Below are 27,793 nucleotides of genomic sequence, written 5' to 3' on the forward strand. Positions count from 1 at the left end.
TGAGTGCCAAATGTGCAACGAGCACAAAAAATAAAAGTGTATAATTATGCTTTTTAGCAGTAAAAGGCCTGCACTGAAAGGCCCCAAAGTAGTTCCACATTTCAACTATATTCTTTATACCTCTCCTTTTCTTTGATATCTTCTCCTAGACATTGACATATACTTTGATAAAGAAACCACTGTCTATTACACCTTTTCACTCAGTATTTTATTGTTATGTTTTTTAATATAATCCCTTGTTTTGCACTGCTCTTCACATAGATGTAGCTTCACATTTCATCCAATTTTTCAAACTTACATTTTTTGGCAGCAAACACTTCCTTATCCCTAGTCTCATAAGTCGTACTTCATTAGTGTCATGTTTTTCAGCTGCTTAGCTCAGCAATTGAACATTACAGTATGACTACTGTTCATGCTGACACATAGTGTGATGCCAATGTAAGTACAGAAAGATTTTACATATGGATAAAGAACAGGTTGCTTTTGCCTCCTGGGGGTGAGTGGGTGCTCAGGTTAGCTTTGACTCAACAAACCTGTCCATAAAACCTGGCCTTCCTTAACACAATTCCACCCCCAAAATGCATTTTGGATGGAATCCTTTTTAAGTTTGCTTGATGCTGCTGTGTCCAAACTGCTTATTGGCACAATATCTGCTCATTTACACAATTTATATGGACTGTGAATTATATAATACAGGCATTTAAAACCATTTAATGATGAAAATATAAATGTCTTAAAAAGCTTATGAAACCTTGGTCCTGTGAACTTTGGATGACACAAGACTTTGGCCACCTAGAGATATCATTAGCCTGTGGCCTGATTGGAGGAGAGAGACAAGGGTGGGGAAGTTTATAAAGACTCAGGTATTGTCTGAAAATCACACTGAGTTAAGTGAAGATCTGTAAGCCAAAAGCAGAGAAGAGCAGCTACTGGAGCTTTGTCAGTGCCCATCATGGGGGACACAAAGCACTTTCTGTTACTTCTTCTCAGTGCTTATGCTTTGGCTGGTAAGATTTACATCTAACCTTTTATTCCTAATATCATTTTTTACATAATACTTTATTTTAGAAAATGTAGTTAGATGAAAGAGATTATTTATATGTTTTGCAAAAATGCTTTTGGTTCTCAATACATTTAAAAAAAAAAAAAAATCAGCCAGATACATCAGCCAGATACTCAATTATTTTTCAATTACTAAACTGTTACTGTACCTAATTGGAATTTGTTTTCAATTGTGCAATATACATTATGAAAAGAAATCTGTGTTCCTACCTTAAATTCTGAATTACCTGCAGTGCTGTGTTATCTTTTTTGATTACTTGCATATACACAGAAGAGTTGTATATGTTAGGTTCTTTATCAGATAAGTAGATGACTGTGAGTGTGCTGTAATCTAATAAAATTAGAGTGTTTTGACCATACTGAAAAATTTGATTCACTGATTTATTAGAGTCAAGCACTGAAGTAACTGATGAAGAGGCAGGAGTGGAGCCATCATTATGCTCCTGTAAGTGACCACTTGTGGTTTCTCATCTGAGGATTTCTAAAAACCTACTTAGTTATTTGTGTGTTCATGTCACATGTGGTCCTATCTATGACCAATCAGGCTTTAGCTTAGATTGCACTGTTGATATCAGCCTGAGAAGATAGCAACTCTGAACCCTGGTACTCTGATGTTTAAGCATATTGATGAATGTGTTGACTCAATGTCACTATGTCAGCAAATGGTTCAAAGGTCTTTGTTTCGAGTGATGATTTGGAACTGTTTATGACATAGAGTCCAAACAATATATTAATAAGGAAACCACAATACAATAAAACTGGAATAAGTGAACACAGTTAATTAGAAATTTATGTTCTGTCATATTCAATATTAGATCTACTGAATTTGCTTTAAAAGGGACAAAATCATTATTTTCAATATAAGAATCATTTGACACTGTTTTTCTTGATGTTTAGTGGCATCGCGATTTAAGAACTTCAGAAAATATATTTATCAGTACACAGCCGACAGCACAAATGGCATGACCGGCACAGCTAATATCAAGAACGGTCCAAAGATCTCCTGTAAGGTATGAGAATGATCACAATATCTCTGGGAAACATTGTTTCTTCTGAAATGTTCACACAAGAAAACTGTAGTTTTCTATATTACATATTTCTTACATTTTGGTGTTCTGGAGTATCTTGGGGCATTTTAGTTTCAATGCTCTATTTGGTTCTCAGGTCTCAGTTTCCATGTAAATAGGTTCTCAGGTCTCCATTGTCCATGTCTTTCCTCACACAGGTGGAACTTGATGTTCCATTGGCATGCAGCTTTGTCCTGCACACGACTGAGTGTTCCCTGAATGAAGTGTCTCTCATCGACGCTCAGGGTCAGCCAGTCTACAGACCAGCTTCTGGAACTGAGAACTTCAGGGCAGCCATGGAGAAGTAAGTGCAGTCTATGAAACATTTTTATAACTTTCAGAGGGGGAAAGGCTATTTTTCTTAATTAAATGTTGCAAGTAATTTATTAATGTAGACTGATAACTATTTACAGTAACCTTTTGCTATTGTACCTCTGCAGGAACCCCTTGAATTTTGTGGTAGAACAGGTGACCAATGTTTCCATCTTTCCTGAAAAGGATGAGCCTGAGAATATAGTGAATGTCAAAAGAGGGATCATCTCTGCTCTCCTAGTGCCTGTCACAGAGGAGGAACACAATAGGAAAATGGTAAAATTAATACCAAAGGACTGTGTTCATAACAGTACTCAGGACTGCATATTTCTTAGTTTTTATTCATCTGATATTCATGTAAACACTATAATTATTTTTCTTCTTTATGTAATATGTAATGTGTAAGGTTGTGTGGCACTGTGTCCATTATTGTGACAGTGTTTATTGCGTGTCTCTCTTCTCCTTTGTTCAAAAGGTTACCATTCATGGACTTTGTGAGACAGACCTCATCGTCAACTCAAAGAAAGACATTGATGTTGATGTCACCGTGCTTAGAGATCTGTCAGCGTGCAGCCATTTTTATCCTCACCAACTCCCCACAAGTCCTCTGTCCCTCCTACCAGGCATGGTGAGACATAGCTTTAATGAAAAATTAATCACAGCGTAATATATTTACATTCACTGCATTTGCTCTTACCCAGTGTGACTTACATATTCATTAGTATGACAGTATGTGTGCTCCCTGGGAAGGAAACCCATGATGTTGGTGTTAGTAGCACCATGCTCTATCTACAGCTGACCTATAGGGGCACTATATGGTGGGATATTTTTTTATAAACAGGTACATAGAAAATGTTATTGATGAAAAATGGGCAGAAATTATTTGATTCACTCCATTCTGAATGTTGCATTTTAAAAATGCATACAGTAAATACTAAGGTTTTAAGGTTTAATACCAGGTTTTCACTTTACAGAATGGACTCATCTCTAAGCTCATCAAAAGCACCCAGACTTGTAATTATCAGTTTGACAACAGGAGGAAGCACATGACTGAGGCCCAGTGCACAGAGAAACACCTCTTCATTCCATTCTCTCATGAGTGAGTAATTTTGCTCTAATAGTTTCACTCCAAGTAATGTATCTATCCATATCTATTGAATGTTTTACAAAGTTATTACTGCTATACTTCTGCACATATAATAGCACTTTGATCTTAATTTCTACAGCAAAAGTCTATATTCCTCCATTATGTTTTCATATGGTCTTTGTTACTTTCTTTTATGACCTTTAAAACAATGTGTCAATTTCCCTTTGCTGTTTTGTCTCATCCCAACATACAACAGTTGGCAATCTGATTGTGTAAAAAGCTACTTGCAAGGACAATTCAAGACTGATTCTAGCATGTTCTATTCTAGGGGTCAGTATGGTATATCTTCCGAGGTGAAACAGAGTCTAATCCTACAAGACTCAGTGAAAATCAACAACAGATATTTCAGCAATGATGGTGTGTAATATCCAGGGTGTAAAACATATTTCAGTATATCCCACAATAGAATAACAATATCTGAATTTCTGGGTTCTCTCTTACCTTTTGTACAGCCGCATTAGAGAGAAAGCTTTTCCCAGAAGAAGTGGAAGACAAATCTTTCATGCAGAGCAAAGAGGACATTCTTACATCTATGAAAACCCTTAACGACCTGACCAAATTAGGAAGGAACCAGGAGAGGGGACGTCTGTTCCAGAACCTTGTGTCTCAGATCCGAGGCCTGAAGAATGAATCATTATCTTTAGCGGTTGAGGAGATGATGGGGATTTCCAAGTGGCTGACATGGCAGGTGCTGTTCCAGTGTGGCACCAGTGAATGCACCAGTGCCATTCTACAGATCCTGAGAGGCATCAGTGAACCAGCCAGAGAGGTGGATGCCATTGTGTATGCTTTGGGTCTGTTGCCACGGGCAAACCCCCAGCGACTCAGAGACATGCTCAGCATGGCCCAGCACAAACCAAGCAAAGCCATTATGTACGCCCTTGCTAACACAGTAAAAAAGTGAGTCATTTCAGCTTCTTATACCTTCTTTTTTTCCTTTTATAGATGACATAATGTGTAGAGAGTTAAGATAACAAAGCTACTGCAGAGTGCGGTTTCTTATTCAGTAAGGGTCAATATGCATTTTGTTACAGATTGCCTCAAGATCATGCAATAGAAATCCCCGAAGTGAGGGAGGTGGCTGAATTCATGGAGTACTTGCTGGATGACTGCAGAGGGAACGAGGACAAAACCTTTCTTACGTTAAGGGTACACACAAAATAATATCCAAAATAACAGCAGATCATGTCATCCAAACAGAATTCATGCTTTAGTGGAATAATCACACAGATGTTTCATAAACAGCAAAAGATAATGTGACTGTCATAACCAAAATTAAAGTAAATTTCTTGGGCACATGTTCTTTATTTCTCCATTGGGCCAGATGGTTACAAAATATATGTAATACATTATATTATTGTAACTTTAGTAATACATGCGTTTTATAGATTAAAAGACAAGGTTGTTGTTTTTTTGCAGGTAATCGGTGTCATGGGAAAATATATGGAAGGCTTTCCATCTCTAAAATCCTCTCTTGTAAAGTGCATGAACCAGCGTGACACTTCTCTGTCAGTACAAAAATCAGCCATTCAGGCTTTCAGACTGATGGAAGTAGATTCAGTTGTAAGCATAAACCTATTACAACCTTTACCCCTGCAAGTTTCAGTTACATTTCCTTTGATTGGTATACTGTTTTATTGTTGTTAAAATTTCTGTATATCCCATATCTATCAAGAGCTCAGCATCTTATTCTTTATTTTTCTTCAATGTTTGCAGGTGACTCATGCTCTGTTGCAGCAGTTCCAGGACACAGAAGCACCTGCCCAGAAGCGTATATCTGCATATTTGATGTTAATGAGGAGTCATAAGGTAGCAGAGGAGGTGCTGAAGACTCTGAAAAATGAGCAGGACCTGCAGGTCAAGAGCTTTGTTATGTCACATATCGCTAACCTCCTGGACACTGAAGACCCAAATCTCCAAATGTATGTTCTGTGGGCATGCTCCTAATTATCTAAAATATACTAACAAATATCACCCATTTCTTTACACTACTTATCTGTAAGATCTTTTTTCTTAATTAGCATTCTTCTGTTTTTAGAAGAAGGTATTCATAAAGAAATGTTGTCAATATCATTGAACCTTTTATTCTTGTCTTTGAATTTTAGATTTCCAGACTCGTTGTTAAGATAATGAAGTAAATCCTAGAGTGGCGGTTTTCCCACTCTAGGATTTCCTTCGTTATTCAGCACTAAGAAAATTTTTTTAGACAAACTGTTTTAACACCAGTCTGCACATATTTGACCTCCAGCATTGTTTATTCTCTGTCTCATACAGAGCAAAGGACTACCTTGAATATGTTTTGGAGAAAGATGGGAGCATCTCTGCACTGGACTTTACTAAGTTTTCTCGTAATTACAAGGTTGAGGTGCCATGGACTGGCTCCATAGAGAGCAATGTGATTTTTGACTCTGCCAATTATATGCCCAGAGAAGTCATGTTAGCAACCACCCTTGATATGTTCAATGCAGAAATACTGGAGGTATTGCACCATGAAATTTGTTATGGTAAACAAGCTTGACAATTTTTGCTTTTTAATGTTCTTAAATAAATGTAAAAAAAAAAAAAAAATGACTTTACAGATTGGTCTGGAGGCTGAAGGTTTTGAGGCAAACATTGAGGCCATTTTTGGTGAAAATGGTTTCTTCCCTGATACCATATCAAAGGCTATATACTGGGCCAAGGACCAGGTTCCACCCCAAGTTAGGCAGGTTCTGGAGAAATGGATTGCTCCCTTAAGAAGCAGCAGGATGAAAAGAGAGGTAGGCTAAGAAACATGCAGCATGTATGGGAAAATAGAGTTTTACAAAATTGACTAGATTTCACAAAGCAGTGTATCCACAGGTGTCCAAAAACATCATGAAGCAGGTGAAGGAAAACTTTGAGAAATTCAGACAAGGCCTTAAATATCTTGAAGAGAGCAAAGATGCCCCTAATGCGATGGCCTACTTCCGGATAATGGGAGCAGAACTGGGTTACATAAAGACCAGTGAACTCAATGACATTTTTGAAAACATCATCACATACTCAGAACTTTTCCTCAGGACAATTCCTATAGAGGTAGGAATTAGCAGATCACTGAAAAATAATGTTAATGCTGCACTAGATAACGTACAATGCAGTTATTTGTGAATAACATTTCAAAGCTGACCTTTACCATTTCCTTTCATGTCTGCAGTTTATGAAGAGACTGTCATCTGGAATAGATAATGAGCTTTTTGCCCACTACATGTTCTTGGACAAAGCCTTCACCCTACCCACAGGCACTGGCCTGCCTCTCAAGCTCTCTATGGCTGGAGTCTTTGCACCTGGTGCCACAGGAGGCCTAACCTATGACCGTAGCATGGTAACCTTCTCACTAGAAGTTGTAACTCATCATACATCTGAACTAAATCTATTTGATCTAAAATCTAAAGTCATCTATATGAATAATGGTAACATCAGGCTTCTACAACTGTAACTGTATATAGTGATTGAACTGAGTAACTATGTGAAATATTGTTCACTTAAAAACATTAGTATATGTCTATACTGAATTATTACTTGCACTGTGTACTTTTAAAATGGTAAAATTTTTCATATTCATTCACAGCAACAGTTCTCATTCAGGCCATCAGTGGGACTGGAGTTTGTTACCCAAATGGGCATCTACATCCCTGAGTTTGTAGCTGCTGGTATTAGAATGCACACAAACATGTACCATGAAAGTGGCCTGAATGCCAAAGTCACAGTGGGAAATGGCCAGCTTCAGCTTTCCATTCCTGCCCCAAAAGATAACACCCAGCTGATCAGCATCAGGTAGGCTACTTTCAGTACTTTAGTATACCTAGCTTGGATTTTATATAACAATTAGGCTTCATTAGTATTTCAGAGAGTTTGTATTTTAAATAATGTTAATACTTAAAAGAACTAGATTTCAGTTGGAAATACATTTCCATTTGAGGTTACATATAAATTAATTAAATACACTGTGCAGCAATAGCTGGAAAATGAGAAGCAAGTACTTTTTTACACAGTATAAAAATAAAGACCATCTTTAAGAGTAGAATGTAGTTTTCCAGTGAATAAGGTACAATATAATTGTATATAATATTTTAATGCAATGATAGAATACTATAAATTAGAAAAAAAATAGATTGGACCACTGACTTCTTACTGATTATATTTCTGTTCTGTCTTTAAAAACAGCAATGAGCTGTTTTCATTGACTACCACTATGACCAGGAAGGTGCCCTCCATGGTGGAGGGCAGGGCTGACTTTACAGAATGCAATCCCTTCTTCCCTGGAATAAAGTACTGCACAGTACTTCACTATTCCCAAGCCAGTTCCACCAACAATGCCCCATACTATCCCCTAACTGGGGAGACAAGGTAAGATTGTAACAGCAGGATGACCATGGTCTTTTCATAATCTTATTTTCTTTGGAACTTTTGCCTGGTACCTTCAGTGGATTGTTGTGAATTTCTATGAATTAACTATTTGCTTGCAGGTTTGCTGTGGAGCTTCAGCCCACTGGTGACATATCAGAATACACCGCGACCATGGCATATGAACTTCTCAGAGAGGGCAAGGAGGGGTACCACAAGACTGATTCCCTGGTAGTTTCTCTTAAGGCCAAGGGTAAGTCATCCAAGAATTTATTTTTCTATACTATTTTCACCATGCTTTTAGGCAATTTAGGGTCATTCAGATTAAATACTAAAAACTTCAATACCACAATTCCTCCTCCTTTAGGCACCACATCTACAACAGCGACTGCCACCTTAAAATACAACCGTAACAAGAATATTTTCACTGGTGAGCTTCAAATACCAGACTATGATGTTGAGGCTGGTATTAAGATGGCAGTCATAGATACCACTGGAAAGGAAAAAAAGATGCATGGGCTTACTATTGATGTATCCAACAGAAAAAGCCTCCAACTCTCCTTAGTAGGACGTGCCAGGTATAGTACGAACTGCTGTCATTTCAAAGACCACTAATACTACCACATATTTTGCCTACATGCATATAGATAGCATACATGATAAGATACTGTGGATCTGATCACAACACTCTCTCCTGATTTTAGTAGAGTTGACTTGTTTAAATGAGGCTTCTAAATACACAATTTACTTATAAAACAGTGAAAAAAAAGTTCTGTGGACACTAATTATGTTTTTAACATGAAATTAAGAATGAAATACTTGTTATTAGCCAGTTATGTGATGAGTAATTTTGATTAATTTATATCTCTGAGCAGATTTGAGTCAATGGAAGATGGTATATTGGAGCTAGAGATGGCTGTCCCTGCTCTGGAGATCAATGCTTCTGCCAGTGCCAGTATAAAAAATATTAATGGACTTGTTCTGAAACTTGAGACATCCGTTAACATCCCAGAGACGTCCTCTCTGCAAAACGCTATCCTTAGATATGGTAGTAATATCCCTTATCAAATTCCATGTATTTTTTATGAGTTGTATTTTGGAAATTTCCTGATGTTTTGACAGTATTTTTTTTTTTTTTTTTTGCAGATGAGAACAAGTTTGAATTGGAGTTTAAGTCAGATATGCAATCTGCAGTTACAAAATTCTTTCCGAACATCGATAACTATAGCAGCCAGCTAAAGACTTTTATTGATGATATCCTTGACCAAAAGGTGGCCAAAACTGACATGAATCTTCGGCATATAGTTTTGAAAGGTATAGAGGTAAGTGTTTTAAATCCTACTTCATCCCATTTCTTTTGATAATTTGACAAAATTAAGAGTTTATTTTAGAGAAAGGTCAGTTGTTATTTTCATTCTGGTGTACATAATTTTGAAAAGATGAATCATCATATAATTAAAGAAAAACAACACATACTTGTAAGATATTCACTTTAATAATATAACAATATTTAGCAATTTTAATCAGAAGAATCTGGATCATTGTTTTTTAAACTGTTTAAGACCAGTCTTTATTGTATCATCAGGCAAGTAACATTTGGTTTGACAAATTTGGAGAAGACATTCCATATTTGAAGAATCTGAGGTTCAAGAGATATATACCAGAGTTCACATTTTCTGTGCCAGAAAAAATATATCTCAAATCGTAAGTACTTTTTTCATAATTAAAAAAAATTAAAAATTAAAAAAGTTTCACAATGAATCACCAGAGAAAAAAAGCAAAAAATTGGAAATGTGTTAAGTTAGACTTTTGTATTTTATGTATTAGCTACTGGTGTTATGGTATTTTTAATTCAGCAACAATATAGTAATTGATTAGTATAAACATTTTATTGATTGATTATTTTACATTTGATGTATTTTATTTTTATGTATTTATGTCTTTTTTCAGTGATGCACTGTTCAGATATGAGTTCAACAGGAGGAAGATATTCTTCTCACTGCCTCTTCCTTTTGGTGGGATATCATCTGCAGATCTAAACATCCCCTCTGTGTTAACAACTCCACCTATTAATGTGCCTTCCCTTGGTTTAGATGTGCCTAGAATTAAGCACAGAATCCCCCCCTTCACAATTCCCTACAGATGGGACTTCTCCTTGCCTAATATTGGCATGGCAGAGGTAACTGCTAAAGTGAACAGCAACTTCTATGACTGGGAAGGCTCTATCTCAGGGCACAAATACACAGTTGATGTTCCAAGATACATTGCTAAATACAAAGTTATGGCAAGCTGTCCTGTGACACCGCTTTCATATAAAGTTGAAGGTACATTTTGTTCAGTTCTTCTCAAAACAAAAACTATTCTTTCTTGATTCATTTTGAAAATATAATCCAGTTTAACACATATTAATAATGTTTCACCTTTAAAAAGAAATATTTTGATACTATCAAATATTAATGCTGTGTTTTTGCTATGCTTTTGAAATAAGTGTATACATAATACATTTAGGCATAACGAATACTGTGCATTTTTGGAATTTTTTTACTAAAAAAAAACAATATAGGCAATATGTGTATTCTGTATATTAAGACTGTCCTTTTCTCTTTTATGTAGGTACAGCCCTGGTTACTGGCACTGTTGATGACACCTTCAAATACCTTGTGAATGGCTCATTGAATCACAGTTTTCTTGATGCTAGCTTTAGTGTCTTTGAAAGCTCAACTATTACTAGCACTGACAAATTGAATGGCAAGGGAATTTACAAGCTTGAAGCAACCAGCCCGTTTGGTCTTCATACCTCCCTGTATTATTCTGTTCAGTCAGTTATTGAAGACTTTGATATCACTACAGATGGGAATGGAAATGTAGTCTTCAAAATAGGCCCTCTGTTTGCCAACTCTACATATGCCCTATCCTACACTATTGACCTTCTAAAAATAGAAGGAAAAGGAGAGTCTGTTTTAAAGTTTGATTCCTCATTCATTCAAGGTCAAACTGTAACCAAGGGAAAATATCTCAATAAGGAACTAAGCATTGTGTCCAAAACAAGTGCACAAAATGATGCTTTGATACATATAGGTGAAGTGAAGTACAAGGATGGCCATTTGGTTTTGAAGTCCGATGCTACTGCTTCTGCCCTAGGCAAAGCTCTCCACTGTCAAACTACACTTGATATGACAACTGAAGAAGCCAGCTTTAACGTCGACATCCAAGCAGACGATGCAACAAATCGAGCATACTTCTTGCTTACTGGAACTCTGAATGGCAAAGGACTTGAAGTGAACTTTGATAACACCATAAACCTTCAGGATAGTCGTGGAACACACAAAGGTGCACTTACTTTGGGAGTGAATGGACTGGACACAAGTTGTACAACAACCCTACAATGTAGCTCTTTGACATTTGAGAATATCTTCAGTGCTGGTATTGATGGAACAGGAGCCTTCATGTCACTTTTATCTAAAGGATTAGCTCTGGACAACACAGCAGAGCTCAGTGTGAAAGGCAAAATCTCAGACAGTGAAATGTATGTAAACAGCTTTTTCAAAGGGAATGCTTTTGAAGGTGATGCAAGAAACACAATGAGCTTGGTTCTAAATAACCAGGGTTTGAGCCTCTCCAACACCATGAGAGGTATCTTTCAGAAGATGAGGACTGAGACCACCCATACTCTGTCTGTAGCTCTGTGGACACTGGCATTCCAATCTAAGACAGATAATTTCATCTGTGATGGTACTTCATACAACCATGATATCAAGTTTAAAATGTTACCTTTTGCTGCATCTCTGTCCTCAAATAATAAACTTGAGATGTTTGACATCAGTGTCAGCACTGAGGGCCATCTTACGATAGAGCCATTTAGGGTAGATGCAACTGGAAGCATTACTGGGAAATACATGGAGGAGAATCCCATCAAAATCACTTGTGGAATCATCTTTTCAGACTTGGCTGGTTCAATAAAATGTTATTCAACTGCAGACGTTATGGATTCACAGATCAGTCACAATTTTGAACTGGAATTTGCCGGATTGTCATCTGTTCTTAACAGTGAGACTCGATTAAACTCCAAGGCTTTGCGTCTTGAGAATACCATTCGTACAATGGCTATGCCATTTAGCCTCACTGTTGATGCCATTCTCAATAGTGATGGTTCACTGAATTTCTATGGTAAGCACACTGGACAACTCTACAGCAAGTTTCTTCTTAAAGCTGAACCTTTTGCAATCGCTGAATCCCATGACTACAGAGCTTCTGCCACACATATGTTGCCAAATGGGGACTCAGTTGAAACCCATATTGAAAACAAGTTTGATGGCTTGCTGATACCCAATGAGCAGTCTGTGTTGTGGAGATTTAAGTCAAAGCTAAATAATCACGCATACAACCAAAAGATCAGTATTTATAACAAAGAAGCTGATATGGGAGTTGAGCTCTCTGGAGTGCTCCACACAAATATATTGCATAACGCTGGAGACTCTAGTGACATTACATTGAACAATCAAGAATTCAGTGTCTCTGGGTTCCTAAAGTATGATAAAAACACTGACTGCCACATAATTGATTTGCCTTTTATTGAGAGCCTTCCAGTTGCTTTAGAGAAAATGAAAAACACAATTATGGATATTCTTGATTCCCTTCAACAATATTTGAATGGTTTGGACATTAATGATTTGGTCAGACGTTTGAAGCAGAACTTGGATGAAGTCCAGCACAAAGTTAATGACTTGATAAAGGAAATCAATCTAGAGTCCAAATTAAACATGGCCAAGGATAAGGTGATCTCTTTAGTGCACGACTATGCTATCACCCTAGATGACCTGGAAGCAACTGTGGAGAACCTTAAAGTGGCTTCAGAAAAATTCATAATTGACCTGGCAATCAAAATAAGAAATTTAAAGGCTCAAATCAAAGATTTTATTGAAAGTGGATCCTGGTCAAAAATGTTGTTAAAGATTGGAGATGAAATTAGGGCCTTTGATAGAACATATGATATTACCCAAACAATCATAAGAGCTATCACTGCCATTGAAGACATAATTAGTCAGATTGATGTGCAAAGACTGCAAGACAGCAGCATGACATGGTTGAAGGAATTTGATGCTAAGTACAAAATCATTGCAAACCTTCAGAAGAAAGTAAATGAACTAAAGCAAGTCTTAGAGACGTTTGACATTGTATTGTTTGTTCAAGATGTGACAGACTATGTGAGCTCATTTGATTTGGCTCACTATGTAGATCAGCTCTCTGATCACATTCCCTCTGAAGACATTGAAAAGGTGCTTGATTCAATGAAGGATGTCATTGTTAACTGGATTGAAGAGTATGAAATTGTAGATAAAATAAATTCTATTTACTCAAAAGTAGGAGAGCTATTTCAAAGATATGAAATTAAAAAGAAGATGGAAGTTTTCCTGGACCAAACAAAAATTCTTATCAAACAATACAAAATCCAAGAGACTGTTAAAGAAATGGTAGGTGCTTTAAAGTCTATTCCTTTTGAATATGTTTCAGACAAGGTCTTGCAAATTCTGGATACCACTGTTAGTCAATTAAAATCCATCAACATCCGGCAAAACATTGGAGATCTAAATGAGTTTATTCAGAAAATAATAAAATATCTGAAGATGTTTGATTACAATACATTTGTTGATGAAGTCAATAAGGAAATCAGCAAAATAAGAAATTATATGAATGAACAAATAAATATCTATGAAATCCCACAAAAAATTGAGGCATCCAGGGAATTTCTGAGAGAGATGCAAGCTTCTTTGTTCAAATATTTGGATCAACTAAAAAACACCAAGGTGGCAGAGCTTTACAGAATGATTAAGGATGTAATCGACACCACAGCATATAAGGACATTAAACTAAAGATCCAGGACATCCTTGAAGACTTGAAGGCAAGGATCAGTGACATGGACATCAGAGATGAAATCCTTGTTTACTTGCAAAAGACAAGTGAATCCTACATCAATATGATTGCCTACATCTCAACATGGTTCGAAACCTTGATTGAAAATATTCACAAGCTATCTCATGATGAGGAAAAACTTAATCAAATCTTCAAATCTGTGGAAGGAGTTCTCAGTTCCCTCAAGACAGCACAAATTGAAATACAGGCTTTTACTCTTCCATTCACTACACTTCAAGTTCCTACTCTTCAGATAAACTTGGCAAGGCTTCAAGATATTACAATTCCATTAGTGATAACAGTACCAGCATTCACAGTTCTAGATGTATTGAATGTTCCATCTATCACTATTGACCTTGAATCAATTAAACAGAAGATAATTGAATTCATTGACCAAATTCAAAAGTTTGAAATGCCAGACCTGGATCCTGAGGCTATTTTTGGTGATTTAAGAGCTATTTATCTATTTGACCTGCCTGACTTTACTCTCCCGGAGATCAAACTTGTAGAGTTCAAGGTCCCAGAAATAACTATACCAAAACTTAATCTGCAGAAATTTGAGATTACCATGTTACCAATTCCTGAAGTCAAGATGCCTCATATTCCCTTTGTACCATGTGTACCTGCTTTTGGAAGGCTGTATGGAGAATTCAATTTAAATTCCCCTCACTATTCAGTCATGACAGTGGCATCAATTCAAAATACAACAAGTAAAATCTTAGAACCACAGTTCAAAGCTACCTTAACCTCCCAGGCCAAGTCAACTCTAGAAGTTCTTAGCTACTCTTTGGATGCAGGGCTTCAAATTGAAGCTCCAAAAATGAAGAAAATGGTCATTAGTGAAACAATAAAAGCCAGCCACCTGGCTTTTACTGTTAATCATGAAGGTTCTCTTATTTTCAGTGGTCCTTCAGCTGAGGTAACTGCAAAAACAACTGCTAAGGTTGGAACACAAATATACAAAGCTGATTTAGTCAACACTCTAGGAGTTGCTCTAAAGAATGGAACATTCTTGACTATGGACACAGTGTATAACCATAACCTGAATATACCCTCTATGGATATCTCAAGTGAGGCCATAATTACAAAAAAAGCTAAGGCTCAGTTTGAGTCTGGAACCATTTCTGTGACCGTAGAAAATGTGGCAAATGGGAAATGGTCATTCAAGCACTACTCTGATGAAGGCATACATAAAAGCAATCTAGTATACAGCGTCAACAGTGGCACTGCAAAGCTAACCTTTGATGGTGAAACAAACAGCAAAACCCTGAAAATGAAACAATCAGTCAATGCTGAATCAGTCCTTCTAAGTCACATTACAATTGATGCCAGTGCTGAAACAGAGACTCCTTTCATGAAGAGAAGCGTGATGAAACTGACTGGGAAGGCTCAAATGGAAGGTCTCAAAATTGAAATAATGGCATCACACAATGCAGAACTGACTGGAACAATCAGTGGAACCCTTTCCAATTCTTGTGACTTTTTGGCCATACCATTTGAGATTACTCTTGACTGCAAAAATAAAGGAAACTCTAAAATTATCTTTCCACTAAAACTAACTGGTAAGATTGATCTTCAGCATGATTATAAGATGATTTTGAACCCTGAAAAACAGCATGCCTGTTGGGTGGGTCTGGCTCGATTCAATCAATATAAATATAATCACAACTTAACTTTTCACAACAGTAAGAAGGATGCAGGAATCTATGTATCAGTGGATGGTGAAGCTAATCTTGACTTTTTGATGGTCCCCCTAACTATTCCAGAGATGACTGTGCCATACTTTGATACAAGAACACCGATGATCAAAGGATTCTCTCTATGGGAGGACTTTGGCCTGAAATACCTACTAACCACTACGCATCAATCTTTTGACATTGATTTCAAGCTTCAGTACCAAAAGAACCCTGACAAACATATATTTGACCTAGATCTTGAGTCTGTCTATAAAACCATTAATGAAAATGCTAAGCTTTTAGGAGTACAATTTGAAATAGGAAGGGACAAAATCTTTGATGCCCTAACAAATTCCTATAACCAAGCCAGGATCCAATTTCAAAAATTGAAAATTGACACATCCAACCATCCACCAAGGTATTTCACTGTCCCTGGGTACACTGTACCAATTCTGAATATTCAAGTATCAGCCTTTAGAGCGGAGTTGCCTGCATTCAGCTATTTCATCCCCAAGGAGGTTAGCATACCAAGCTTTAAAGTTCCAATGATAGGTTTTTCAGTTCCCTCCTACACTCTAGTGCTTCCATCTCTAGAACTGCCAGTCCTGTATGTGCCTGAGACACTCAGAGAGTTGACACTACCTGCATTCACATTACCTGATATTCAGAACAACATCATGATACCTGCTCTAGGAAATATAACATATGACTTTTCTTTCAAGTCACCAGTGATCACTGTGAATTATAACGGTGGTCTCTACAATCAGTCTGATATTGTGGTTAAATTGGGAGCATCTTCTACTTCTGTGTTTGAGTTCCTCAGAGGCAAACTTGATGGTACAACCAGCATCACTAAGAAGAGAGGGCTGAAGGTGGCCACAACCCTGTCCATGGAACACAAGAATGCAGAATATACTCATGACAGCACTATCAGCCTCAACAAGAGGAATATGGAGGCTTCTCTGGCCAATGTTATGAAAATCAACCTATCAGTTTTTTCAATGGAGTTAAATCATGCACTCAGTGGAAATACCAAGACCAAGCCTAATCTTGCTTCTGACATGAAGCTTCAATACACTTATAGCCTTCCCTCAATAAAAAGTGAAGGAAAAGGAATCATGAATCATGATCTTGCACTTGAGGCACTGTCATCTTATGTCTTTCTGGAGAGTTCTCTAAAACTAAAGGCTGGTGAAACAATAATAGACAAGGGACATTTTTCAGAATTCTTTAACAATGAAGCAACTATATACCTGAATGCCAATGGCTTACGTTCTACCATCAAAACAAACATAAATACTGAAGCTGATTACGAAAAGACTAAAATCTGGAATGTTGGCATGACTGAGACCATTGCTGTTGAGGCTTCTCTTAGAAGAGTTTATGCCACACTGAATTACACAAACAATAATGAGTTGAATGTTGCATCTTTTTCAACCACTGGAAAGCATTCTGCACAGGGAACATTTGAGTTTATTCCACTGAGAACACTGTCTGCTAACCTTAATATCGATATATCACAGCCATGCAACCTTGGTCTTGCAGGCATAACTGAGAATATTGACCTTACCGTCACCTCTGACAGACAGAAGTTAACTTGGACTAGCAAGGAACAATTAGCCTCCATTAAACTTTCCAGTGATCTAATGCTGTCTAATGATGAATCTGAGATACATGTGGAGATGACTAAATCCATTGAAGGTCATTTCACATTTCTGAAGTCTATCAAATTGCCTCTCTATCAGAAAACTCTGTGGGATGTGTTGAAGTTTGATGATATCACCAGTATCGACCAATTACAATTCCTAACATTTGCTACTCATGTAGTGTATACTAAGAGCATGGATGGTACACTGTTGGCACTGCCTGCAAAAGTATTTGAAAATGGTGTTGTTTTCACCATTCCAGAAACTATGCTTGGAGTACCCTACTGGGTGAAGCAGATTCCACAGAAAATAAGAGACATAGATCAGCGACTCGAAAATGTTGACTTGCCTGATGTTATATCTATCCCACCAATCATCACTATTCCATCTTTTGATGTACCTTTCACAACTCTCAGAGTGAAATCCTTTACATTAGATCTACAAAATCTGAAAATCCTAGATGAGATCATTACAGCTACGTTTGACATAACTTTGCCAGGTCTACCAAAGATCACAATCCCCAGCTTTAAAATTGACACAAAATACATGATGGACAAAATGGCTGTCTTGTTTTTGAAACTACCTCAATATGAAATCACCATTTCACCATTTCCTCTACCCAAATCGTTTACCATTGGTAATCACAGAATTAGTCTGGATGACATCACAAAAGCAATCTATCATTTTGAGATGCCATCCATAACAATCCCTGAACAGAAAATTCAGATGCCAGAGATATCACTTTATCTGCCAGCCAGTATATATATCCCATCATTTGGTGCTCTCTCCACTACTATGAAAGTTTCCACGCCAATTTACAATAATACATGGACTACAAAAATGGAGAACAAAAAGCCAGGATTTGTTTGCACACTCAAGTCTTCCTGTACATCGACCATGACCTTCCTAGGATATGACTTGGATGGTAAGAGCTACTGTGATTTGATCCATTAGATGGTTCAGTATGATATAAATATGTGTTAGGTGTTAACCTTGTTAACTACTATTTTGCACATTTCTTATTTAGCTGTTATCAGCATCTTAGTTGAAAATGAAGCTGTGAATCTGGATGGAAAATGCACCTTCTCCCACAATGATGTAAAAGTGAATTGTAAGCATGACCTCCATCAGAATCTCAGGTAATATGTTTATATGTGCAATACATATTTGATTGTCCTTGTATAAATCCCTGTCCTTAATAAACTTTCACAGTTAGTGTTAATCTGTCCTTCAAGCTTTTATCCTTGTCACTGCTCTGAAGGGTCTCCTCTTTTTTAGGGGACAAGCCTTCATATTTTTAAAGATGATTTTTTTAAACATGGCTGACAGGCATGCTTGTTGGACATTGGCCTTTTTTTAAATATGATGTTAATAAATTGACAAGATAAATGTGATTACCGACTGCAGTGTTCCCAGTTCTTGTTAATTTCTGCCTGACCTACCGTAAAAGAGTCTACCCCTGTTTTTCAGTCTCACACCCCCCATCCAAATATCTTTCATTCACAGAGATAAATTAACTGATGTGATCTTAAACTAAATTGCTTACATCAGCAATAACTCTTCTATGAAGTTGTATTTTTTATTCTCATGCTTAATGTTGTCTCACAGAATGAAACGGAAAGTGCATTCTGCCTCAAGGTAACTGTTCTAAAACGATTTCCATGTAAACTATTCCATTTATTTAACTCATTATGTTGTTACCTTAAAGCTTGCTTCTGCATTTTTCTTTAATTGTATCAGACAGATCATCTGGGAACATAAAACAGGAACTAATCATTAGACTTTATCTGAAGAAAAACAAATTAGTGAACATGTATGTTCACTAATTTGTTTTTCTTCAGATAAAGTCTAGTGCAAAAGTCTTGGATGCTAATTTTATTTTATTTTACAGAGCCTCAAAACACACTTTGGAAATAGATGTAACAAGCAAGACCTTTGCTGATGTGAGTTTTCGCTATGCCTCCCACAACAATGGCATCACATCTTCAGTATCCTCACCTTCAGCTGGGTTCATTGGATTCCAGTTTACAAGGAGGTCGCCATCTCAGTATTATGGTAAACTTTTCAGTAGATACTTGGTGAGTAAAATTGTTGCACATACATATTCATTTGTAATTACTTTAGGATTTGGTCATGAGTTTTACTGCCAAGTGATCTGGGTGTCATTATTAAAACTCTGACAAAAACTTCAGATCACTTGTTAAAATGTAAATGTAATTTTAGGTGGTGGATCAGACTGGGGAAAGTTTAAAGTGTTAACATTGCTTCATAGAATGGTTAGTAAATGTTTTGTATTTTGTTCATGCAGTCAACGCCTGACAAGGATACTGATCTGCTGAGTTTCAAGGCTACTCTGAAGAACTCTAAAAAGTTAAACCTTCAGACTAGTTGGCAAATGAATGGATTCTTTGACATGTTAAATGGGTTTAAGGTCAGGCTACCTGCTATCACAGTAGCTATTCGTGACTTCATTGACAAATACCACAAAGCCCATTTTGGCATGGACCTTAATCATGCTGCATTAAAGCTGAAGAATGCAGTTTCTAACAACATGGATAAACTCTACAGTGGCCTTCACAGGACATTTGATGCATTGCAGAACTCAGTTGAACTTCTGAGTCAACAGAGTAAAGAGATGTTAGAGTGGACAAGAAATAGCATGCCAGAGATTGACATTCAGGAGATGAGCAGCAGAATGTCTAAGAATGTCAGAGAACTACTTCGCCATTATGAATCAAATGTCAAAGTCTTACTGGATGCTATCATGAAATTCCTGAGTGAGACCAAATTCCACTTGCCAGGTTTAGAGGAGAAGCTCACTGGCCAGGAGTTGTACAACAAGATGAGACGTTCCATTTCAACGGCAATCAAGCGGGCCTCCAGTAGATTTACCAGCCTTATGGAGACTATAGCTAACACCATCGCAAGGTACATCAGTGGAATGAATTTCAGTCTCCCAGGTACAAGTATTGTTATAAACAGCAAGGAAATTTTGAAGGATATTAAGTCTGCTGTGAGGTCTGCACATGATCGGATTATTCAAACAATGAAGAGGTGGGAAGGTATGAGACTAGAGAACTTGCTCCAGAACCTGAGTGATGTTATAAAATTTTGCATCCAGAGGGCAGGGGAGTTCATTACATCTTTGAAGACAGAGAGACTAAAGGAACTTTCTGCTCATATCAATGGAATTTACACTGAAGCCAGCAATAATCCAATGATGCAAGAAATTACCAGACAGATTCAAGTTGCAAGAACGAATGCAGCTGAGTACAAAGACAATGCAAAACTGAAAGTCCAGGAGGTCTACAATGAGATCTCCATGGAGCACCTCAACTCAAAAATTAATGAACATATTTCAGTCTTAGAAAATCATCTTCGTGCCCATACTGAAGATATCATTGAATATGCAAAGAATGCTTCACAGCATACACAGCCATATATAAGAGTTTCCAACAAAAAGATAGATGTGGATATCCCTCTGCCTTTCTACTGGAGTTCTTTCAGTGAATGGCCAAGCATGACATAAATTTTCTAATTTGTAGTAGCTTGGATAGCTGAAACATAAAATATTAAATGACTGAAAATTCAAATATTACACTTACATAAAAATCATGTTTAAGCTTTTTTATATAATTTTTTGATTGACAGTTTTTGCTAACATGCAATTAATAAAAATGTACCAGACTTACAAATGCCATTATGAGTATGGCATTAAAAGGCATTATGTGTTTAATTACAATTGTCATTGTCATTTGAATGCAAATAACAGGGTGAGCATAAATCAGAAGGTAATATCCATTGTAGTGTAAAGGACAGTAGTAGTGGCAATGTATTTCTAAGTTATTGGGTTTTTTTGGTTTTATCCAAATGGTAAAAATATGTATAAAGTAGAGCTGCTGCAAAGTAGAAAAACACAAAGAAGTGCAAGTGCGCCTATTGGACTGAACCAGTAAATGCTAGTGATAGACTAAAGCAAGTCCTCAAACATGGCACATGAAGAAGGAAGTGGATGAGGGTATAATAAGAAAACTTTTTTGTGGTATAAAAAGAACAATAATAACAGAAAAGCCTGCTGTATTTCTTTCACAAGCTACATAAAATTAAATTCTATATAGGAAGGAAAAAGTGCCTCAGCCTTAAGATATTTAGTTCTAATGCTAATGAAACACACGAAGTGCCACTGCATAAATTTAGGCTCTTCAGGATACTGAGGTAGGCATGTTTGTTTAGTGTTGGCACAAAAGCACTAAAGGAGTATGATTTCCTACATTTGCTTGTCTTTTTTCATGTGATAACACTTGTGGTCTGTACTTTGCCATTAACCATATAGCTAAATTTTACCAATGAAAATTCACTGAATCACATGTGTGCTATTGATGAAGAGTAATCACTTTTTTGTCATTAGTCCTACACTTAAATACTAATTTCATTAATTCACACATTAAGCTCTGATTGCAGATCATTTAACATAATTCAAGTTTTTTCTTTTGAAAAAGAATGATTAGTTCCTGATTTACAGCCATTCATTTTTTTTCAAATGAATGAAGCTTATTTAATTAATGATGCCACAGTTGTCACAAAAGATAACGATCCATTCAGAATTATTTGGATTTCTGCAGGAGTATCTTCTTAATTGGTTAGGATTATTTTCAGTAAAGGAGGTTCCAGTAGTTACAAAATATAAGGATTTACATACTGGATGAATAATCTTGATGATTTAAACCATTTGAACAATACCACCACCAACAACACCAACAACAATAAGCTTTATCAATGTAGCACTTTGTTAAAACAAAGTTTACAAAGTAAAGACATAGTACTTTAGAGTGTTGTATGGATTGTTTATCAAATAAGACAATATGTATTTCATTAAGCCACACTGAATTGATATTATACAATGCAAATTTCCTTTTGGCCATTAGGGGGCAATGGCATCAAGCCCAAATCAAACCACTAACTGCATGACTCCAGTGTTCTTGAGAATATTCTGAAGTATTTCCTTCTCAAAGCTGTTTCGCTTCAGTCCACTCAGTGCCTAGTGCCCACTGCTCTAATATTGTAGGTCACATTCCCACCCTATAATACCCCTGGTTACCTGATGGGGAACTTTTACCTCCTGTGGTTCTTTCATATACCCCTTATCAAAAGGGGCCCGAAACAAATGTTGCTAAGCAGAGAGACTGCCACCTGTTTGGAATCCGGAGCTGTACTGTGGACAGGAGTGTGCGGCTTTTCCCACACTGCTCTTTCTGAGAAGGGTTCGAGATCATCACTGCCTGGGAGGGGGGTTGTAGTGAGAGGACACAGGCCTTCTCTGACCCTTTCTTCCTCTTTAACCTTCCATGCACGTAGCCAAAACAGTGATGGCCTGCTTTGTTCATGGACTCATCTTGAGCTCTGGTAGTGTTTTCCCGTGAAGTAGTAATCATCAATCAACACATACATTAACACTGAGGGTGCTCTTCTCTTCTAATTAAAGATTCACATTCATGAACGAAACCAGTGTGATTGTGTGATTATTACTGTTTGATCATTTACAAAGTTGATCAGTCTGATGGAATATGTCTATAAACAGGCAAATTAGACGCTCATTTTTTTCTATAGAAAAAATGCAGTAGTCTCTTTCTTTCAGGTAGACACAAGGGGCATCTTCAAGGATGAATTTTAAAGTTGTAAATATTTTGTACCTAATTACAAAAGTTAACATACAGTACAACTGAATACATTCACAATAAATCCAATATCCTATAAAGTGACAATGAATTTCCAGACAGCCTGATTAAGAGCTATTAGTTTAAAATTAATACATTTGCTCTTGGCTTCTGGAGTCATGCAGTAGCTTGCTACCTTCTTTCATGATGGGGTGTTTGTCTAGAAAAGACATTTTCCATCTGTCTTGGCTTTTGCTCATTCACCTGTCAGAGGCTTAACATAACACTTCAGGGAGTATGCCAGTTATTATTTAGCTATGGATACTTGGCAAAACAGCTAAGTTGATGCTTTATGGAGAGTAGACAAGCTTTCCGTTTCACTCCAAAGGGATATATAAAAGTGCACCATATAATGCTTTTGCTTTTCGCTCAAAAGTCACACATTACCAGATCCCTGCTGTTCAAATGCTTTGCCACAAGTTGTATCATGACATTGGAATTATACAATTTGCTACAAAATCCCAGAGGTGACCTAGACCCATCCAAGAATGCTGTTGGTCTGTTTTTTATTTATTTGTCTGTCTTTAAGCATGTACCTATTGTTGTGAATGGCAGAGACAGCGGACAAAAAACCAAGAACATACTGTATGTTTCCTTTTGCTAACGAGGAATGTGAAAAGTGTTAAACATGCTTGGGTAGATAAACTATTAATCATGTGGCAGTATTTGGTATTCTCAGTCATTAGTTTCATATTTATGGTGAGATCTGCTGATCGCTGACACCTTTGCAGAACATATGAAGTGGAACTAGACAGCAGCTTTAAGTATGCATAGGAGCTGTAATACTGGGGAAGACATTGTATGTGTAAAGGGCTGGTGGGGGAGTCATTAGAATTTTTTAAATTCCATGTTAAACAGTATCTTTGGTGGTAAGGAATGCATAATAGAGTGAAAGTTCAGAAAAGGATAAGTATCCTCTCACAGAAGACCTCCATTCTTAAACATCAGATGGACCCAGCAAACATGCAGAAGCGCTTGCATGACGAAAGCAGAGAGTGCGCAGAGGTGGCTGCCGTAACCGGAGCCAGCGTGCAGATGTGAGCAGGGCCATCCTTCGCAATAAATAACATCTCCCATGGTCGAATACCCCTGAGCTGGAGTGATGCCAGTCGTGAGTAATCTCATTTCTACAGAGGAGTAACAAGATTGCAAGTGAAAACAAAATGTCAGTGATTTACAGGGTGTGTAAAAGGCAATAAAGCATGGGTCAGCCCACAGCGCTCTCTCCTCCCGGGTCGCAGCACTCCCTCCTCCTGCCTGTACCGGCCCGCTGCAGCTGGACAAGAGCGAGAGCTCTGATAAAAATCGCGTGCGCGCTAGAGGGTGATTTCATGCTCCTCACCTCTTCTGCTTTTTCACCATGACCTTCTTACAGATCAAGTGCAGGCTGGCTTTTCTGCAAACTCGTGGCATTTGGCTAGCACCAGCACCTTGGACCAGGACCATATTAATCAAAAGGTCATTTACCCTTTTTTCTTGCCTCCCCAGGAAACCTTTAATATAGAATGAAGATGCGCATCTTATAGATGATGTGTACAGAAGCAGAGACTGTGCGCAGTTCCTTACTGATCTCCTAGACAAGCCAGCTCCTGTGTGACTCATCCCAGTTAATATGCTATAAATTTCTGTAAGTCTTTTGAGTCTTTTGATACATGTTTTAACAGGAGCAAATCTGAGACACCAGCAACGTGCACTTGTTATTTAGTCCAACAGCTGGTGCAAATAACAGTAGTCAGTTGTTCATTATAAGATCAGGTTTCGAGTTTCAAAGGTTTCATGCAGAAATCTGTAGGTTAAAAGGTTTATATTTAGGGATTATAATGTGTTACAACAGTGTGCAACCCTAAACTAGCTGAAAGAAGAGCACAAAAGCCAGGTTGTTGCATAGGCTTGATTTCCAATTAAGGGGACATGGGTAATATTTTAAAAAGCATTTCCAAACTGAAGTGCATCAGCTGGATTCTTTCCACAAGAGTTCCACAAAAGCGCATTTGTTGATGTTTCTCCACTGCATGGCCAAAATCCCTTTCCCTACTCCGGTTATCCCAATTCACATTAAGATTCTATAAGAATAAAGTGAAGAAGCAGGCAGATAAGCAAGCAAACACTCAGACCATGAACGCAATACCACCTACACCAGCTGGGGAGCTCACCTAACCCTTTCTCAAAGGTTCAAGGGAGATAAGAAGATGAACAATTTACCAATGATAAGATAAAAAAGACTGCTTACATGGAGAGTTAAGTATGATAGATGACACTATTACATATGGTAATGATGCATTAATAGTTTGACATTGACCTACAGTCTATTAAAAAGAGTCCCCAAAACCTGAAGGAAATGTGATGAAATGTGTATGCTTATACAACATCGTACCATAATCCAGAACTGACAGGAACTTCATTCTGGTCTTCAAGTTAATTAAATTTAATTCAACATTTTATGTTCTTTTTTTTTCTTTATTCCTCTTCTAAAAAAAACAGAATAATTTGTACAGAATAATTTACAGCTCTAACTGTGACTAAACATTGAGAAGATCATTTGTAGTGGCTTGATCCTGGAAACATTAAATTAAGACTTTAATGCTAATTCATCTGACATATTTTGCATTACACAACTATGGACTATAAATTTTATATTTCCCAACACAGATGGTTTCATTATTTGGCACCGAGGTTGATGTGAAAGCTGGAATGGCTTAAAAAACCTTCCCAGATCATCTGTGGTAAGTGGAATGAAGAGGAAAGTCTGCAGATAAAAGAGAGGAAATTAAAATGTGGATAAATTGTCTGCGACCCCATTCTGTAGAGGGTTAATCTTGGCATAGTCTCCCAAGAGAGATCAATGACTGATCATTGTAGGTGGACTTTTATATTTTGATGCTAGATTTTGTGGCATCAATTGCATTATCAGCCTCACGACTACTTAAACACAGCAGGAGAACAACAATAAACATGCTTATTTTTTATAGTGAAACTTTGAATAAGCACACAAGCCTGTCAGCACAGTCAGTGCAACTTTACTAAATATTGAGCTAGTAGTTGACATGAAGGCCTATGACAACTAACCTGAAGTTAATCCTGCCTTCCACTAAATGTAGAACCTCTACAATTATTTGGATTTTAAGATTTTTTTAATGCAGAATGTAGATCAAACACACCATAAGTTAGGACTGCGTAAGTAAAAATGGTAAGAAAAAATAAAGAAATAAGCAAATAAAAAAAGGAAGGAAACAAGAAAAGCAAAAATAAAAATGAAAAACAATCAAAAATCCTCCATTAACTTGAATACACTTGTTCTTGTTTCTCTGATCACATGGGCAGTTTATTGCCATTCCAGCTGAGGCACTATCCTAAGTAACCTGAGCATTATTGTAAAGAATAACCTCCTTAAAACTGTAAAACATCTACAGTTTTTCCAGCTCTTGCTGGCATGTTCTTCTGTGTATTTTCTCTCTCTCTCTCTCTCTCTCTCTCTCTCTCTCTCTCTGCCTCTCTCTCTCTCTGCCTCTCTCTCTCTCTGCCTCTCTCTCTCTCTCTCTCTCTCTCTCTGCCTCTCTCTCTCTCTCTCTCTCTCTCTCTCTCTCCCTCTCTCTCTCTCTCTCTCTCTGCCTCTCTCTCTCTCTCTCTCTCTCTCTCTCTCTGTCTCTCTCTCTCTCTATTTCATAGTTAACCAGCAAAAAAATGCCAAAGACATTTCCCCCCCAAACAGATCTTCATCTGTAAGAATAATACTGATTTGTCAAAGCTATGCTGTTTTTTAAATCATAGCTTGTGCTAAAACAGCTGTAAAAATATAAAACCATTTCACTTTTCTCTGCATGGTTTGGTAGTTTTTCTCCTTTGAGTTTTACATTTCCTCACCGCCAAAAGGAAAAAGAACCCTGGGGAGATAAAGTATCCTAATAAATAACAATACAGATTAATATAATAGAAGTGCGATGTATGAGCTATGAAGTGGTTTGCAATATACTGGCTTGATATATCATGTATATGTTATGATATATATTGTATATGTATATAGTACATATAGTCACTGTTTATCTTTAAAAATTAAGCCATGGCTGAACAGGTCATAAATATTCATTAAAAGTGTAAACTAATTTGATCGTTTGCTGATCTGATCATTTAGATGCACTTTGGAAAACAAAGTTAATACATTTTCTATTTTCATCCTGTTAAATAAAAAAATCACAATCTAATACATTGTGCTAGTGGCTGTACTACTGTCATCACTTTTAAAGCAATATAATTTGTTAAAGATAGTCTAATGTTTAAATGAGAAATAAACTAAAACAGATATGACTGGAATCTAAGGACAAAGAAACTAATGTGATTAGACATCAGCTACTTTATTGATTGAGCATTCTTCTCCTCCTGACCTTGTGTGTAAATGACATCCTACACACACACACACACACACACACACACACACACACACACACACACACACACACACACATGTTCTAACACTAAAATGTAGTTGTCATCTCAACACTAACATTTAGTTGTCACCTTTTAGAGAATCTATCTTAATAGTAATTTTGTTTATGCAAATGTGTACAAATGCTTGCATGTGTTTGTACTCAGTTGTTCTGTTTTGCACTACATCATTCAGTGTTTGCACTAGATTGTTCTGTGTTTGCACTCAGTTGTTCTGTGTTTGCACTCAATTGTTCTTTGTTTGCAATAGACTTTTGTGTGGTTCTGATGGACAGTGTGCAGCCTTGCATTATTGATAATGGATCTTGACCTGTTTGGGCTGTCACACTCTTAAATCACTTCAGCAGATTTCAAAGTGTCTCACTGCATTGTGGGCTGATTTACAGCTGCACTGGTCCATAAAAAGCAGCTGGCCTTGGACTCAGCAACATTACTAACATGGCATACATACAG

General features: G+C 37.1%; 1 protein-coding gene across 1 annotated transcript; it reads left to right on the top strand.

The window, feature by feature from the left end:
• The first annotated feature begins 949 nt into the window (after positions 1–949).
• Positions 950–20,715, top strand: apoba (apolipoprotein Ba). The gene is made up of 29 exons (XM_027008893.2): positions 950–1,007; positions 1,451–1,507; positions 1,960–2,072; positions 2,288–2,433; positions 2,570–2,717; positions 2,917–3,069; positions 3,416–3,540; positions 3,857–3,945; positions 4,041–4,488; positions 4,623–4,737; positions 5,008–5,151; positions 5,305–5,510; positions 5,863–6,067; positions 6,168–6,347; positions 6,430–6,645; positions 6,764–6,931; positions 7,178–7,383; positions 7,774–7,956; positions 8,076–8,206; positions 8,321–8,531; positions 8,829–9,001; positions 9,100–9,275; positions 9,539–9,657; positions 9,904–10,277; positions 10,567–18,111; positions 18,214–18,325; positions 18,795–18,824; positions 19,078–19,264; positions 19,495–20,715. Exons 1-29 carry the CDS (start codon positions 953–955, stop codon positions 20,713–20,715), a joined length of 13,236 nt encoding a protein of 4,411 aa, XP_026864694.2. The 5' UTR covers positions 950–952.
• The last annotated feature ends 7,078 nt before the right edge of the window (positions 20,716–27,793 follow it).

The sequence above is a fragment of the Electrophorus electricus genome, chromosome 13 (assembly GCF_013358815.1).
Source record: "Electrophorus electricus isolate fEleEle1 chromosome 13, fEleEle1.pri, whole genome shotgun sequence".
NCBI lineage: Eukaryota > Metazoa > Chordata > Actinopteri > Gymnotiformes > Gymnotidae > Electrophorus > Electrophorus electricus.

Coding starts and splice junctions, on each gene's coding strand:
- apoba (XM_027008893.2), top strand. CDS start 953: ATGGGGGACACAAAGCACTTTCTGTTACTTCTTCTCAGTGCTTATGCT. Junction 8,532..8,828: donor TCCTTAGTAGGACGTGCCAG/GTATAGTACGAA, acceptor ATCTCTGAGCAG/ATTTGAGTCAATGGAAGATG. Junction 9,276..9,538: donor TAGTTTTGAAAGGTATAGAG/GTAAGTGTTTTA, acceptor TTGTATCATCAG/GCAAGTAACATTTGGTTTGA.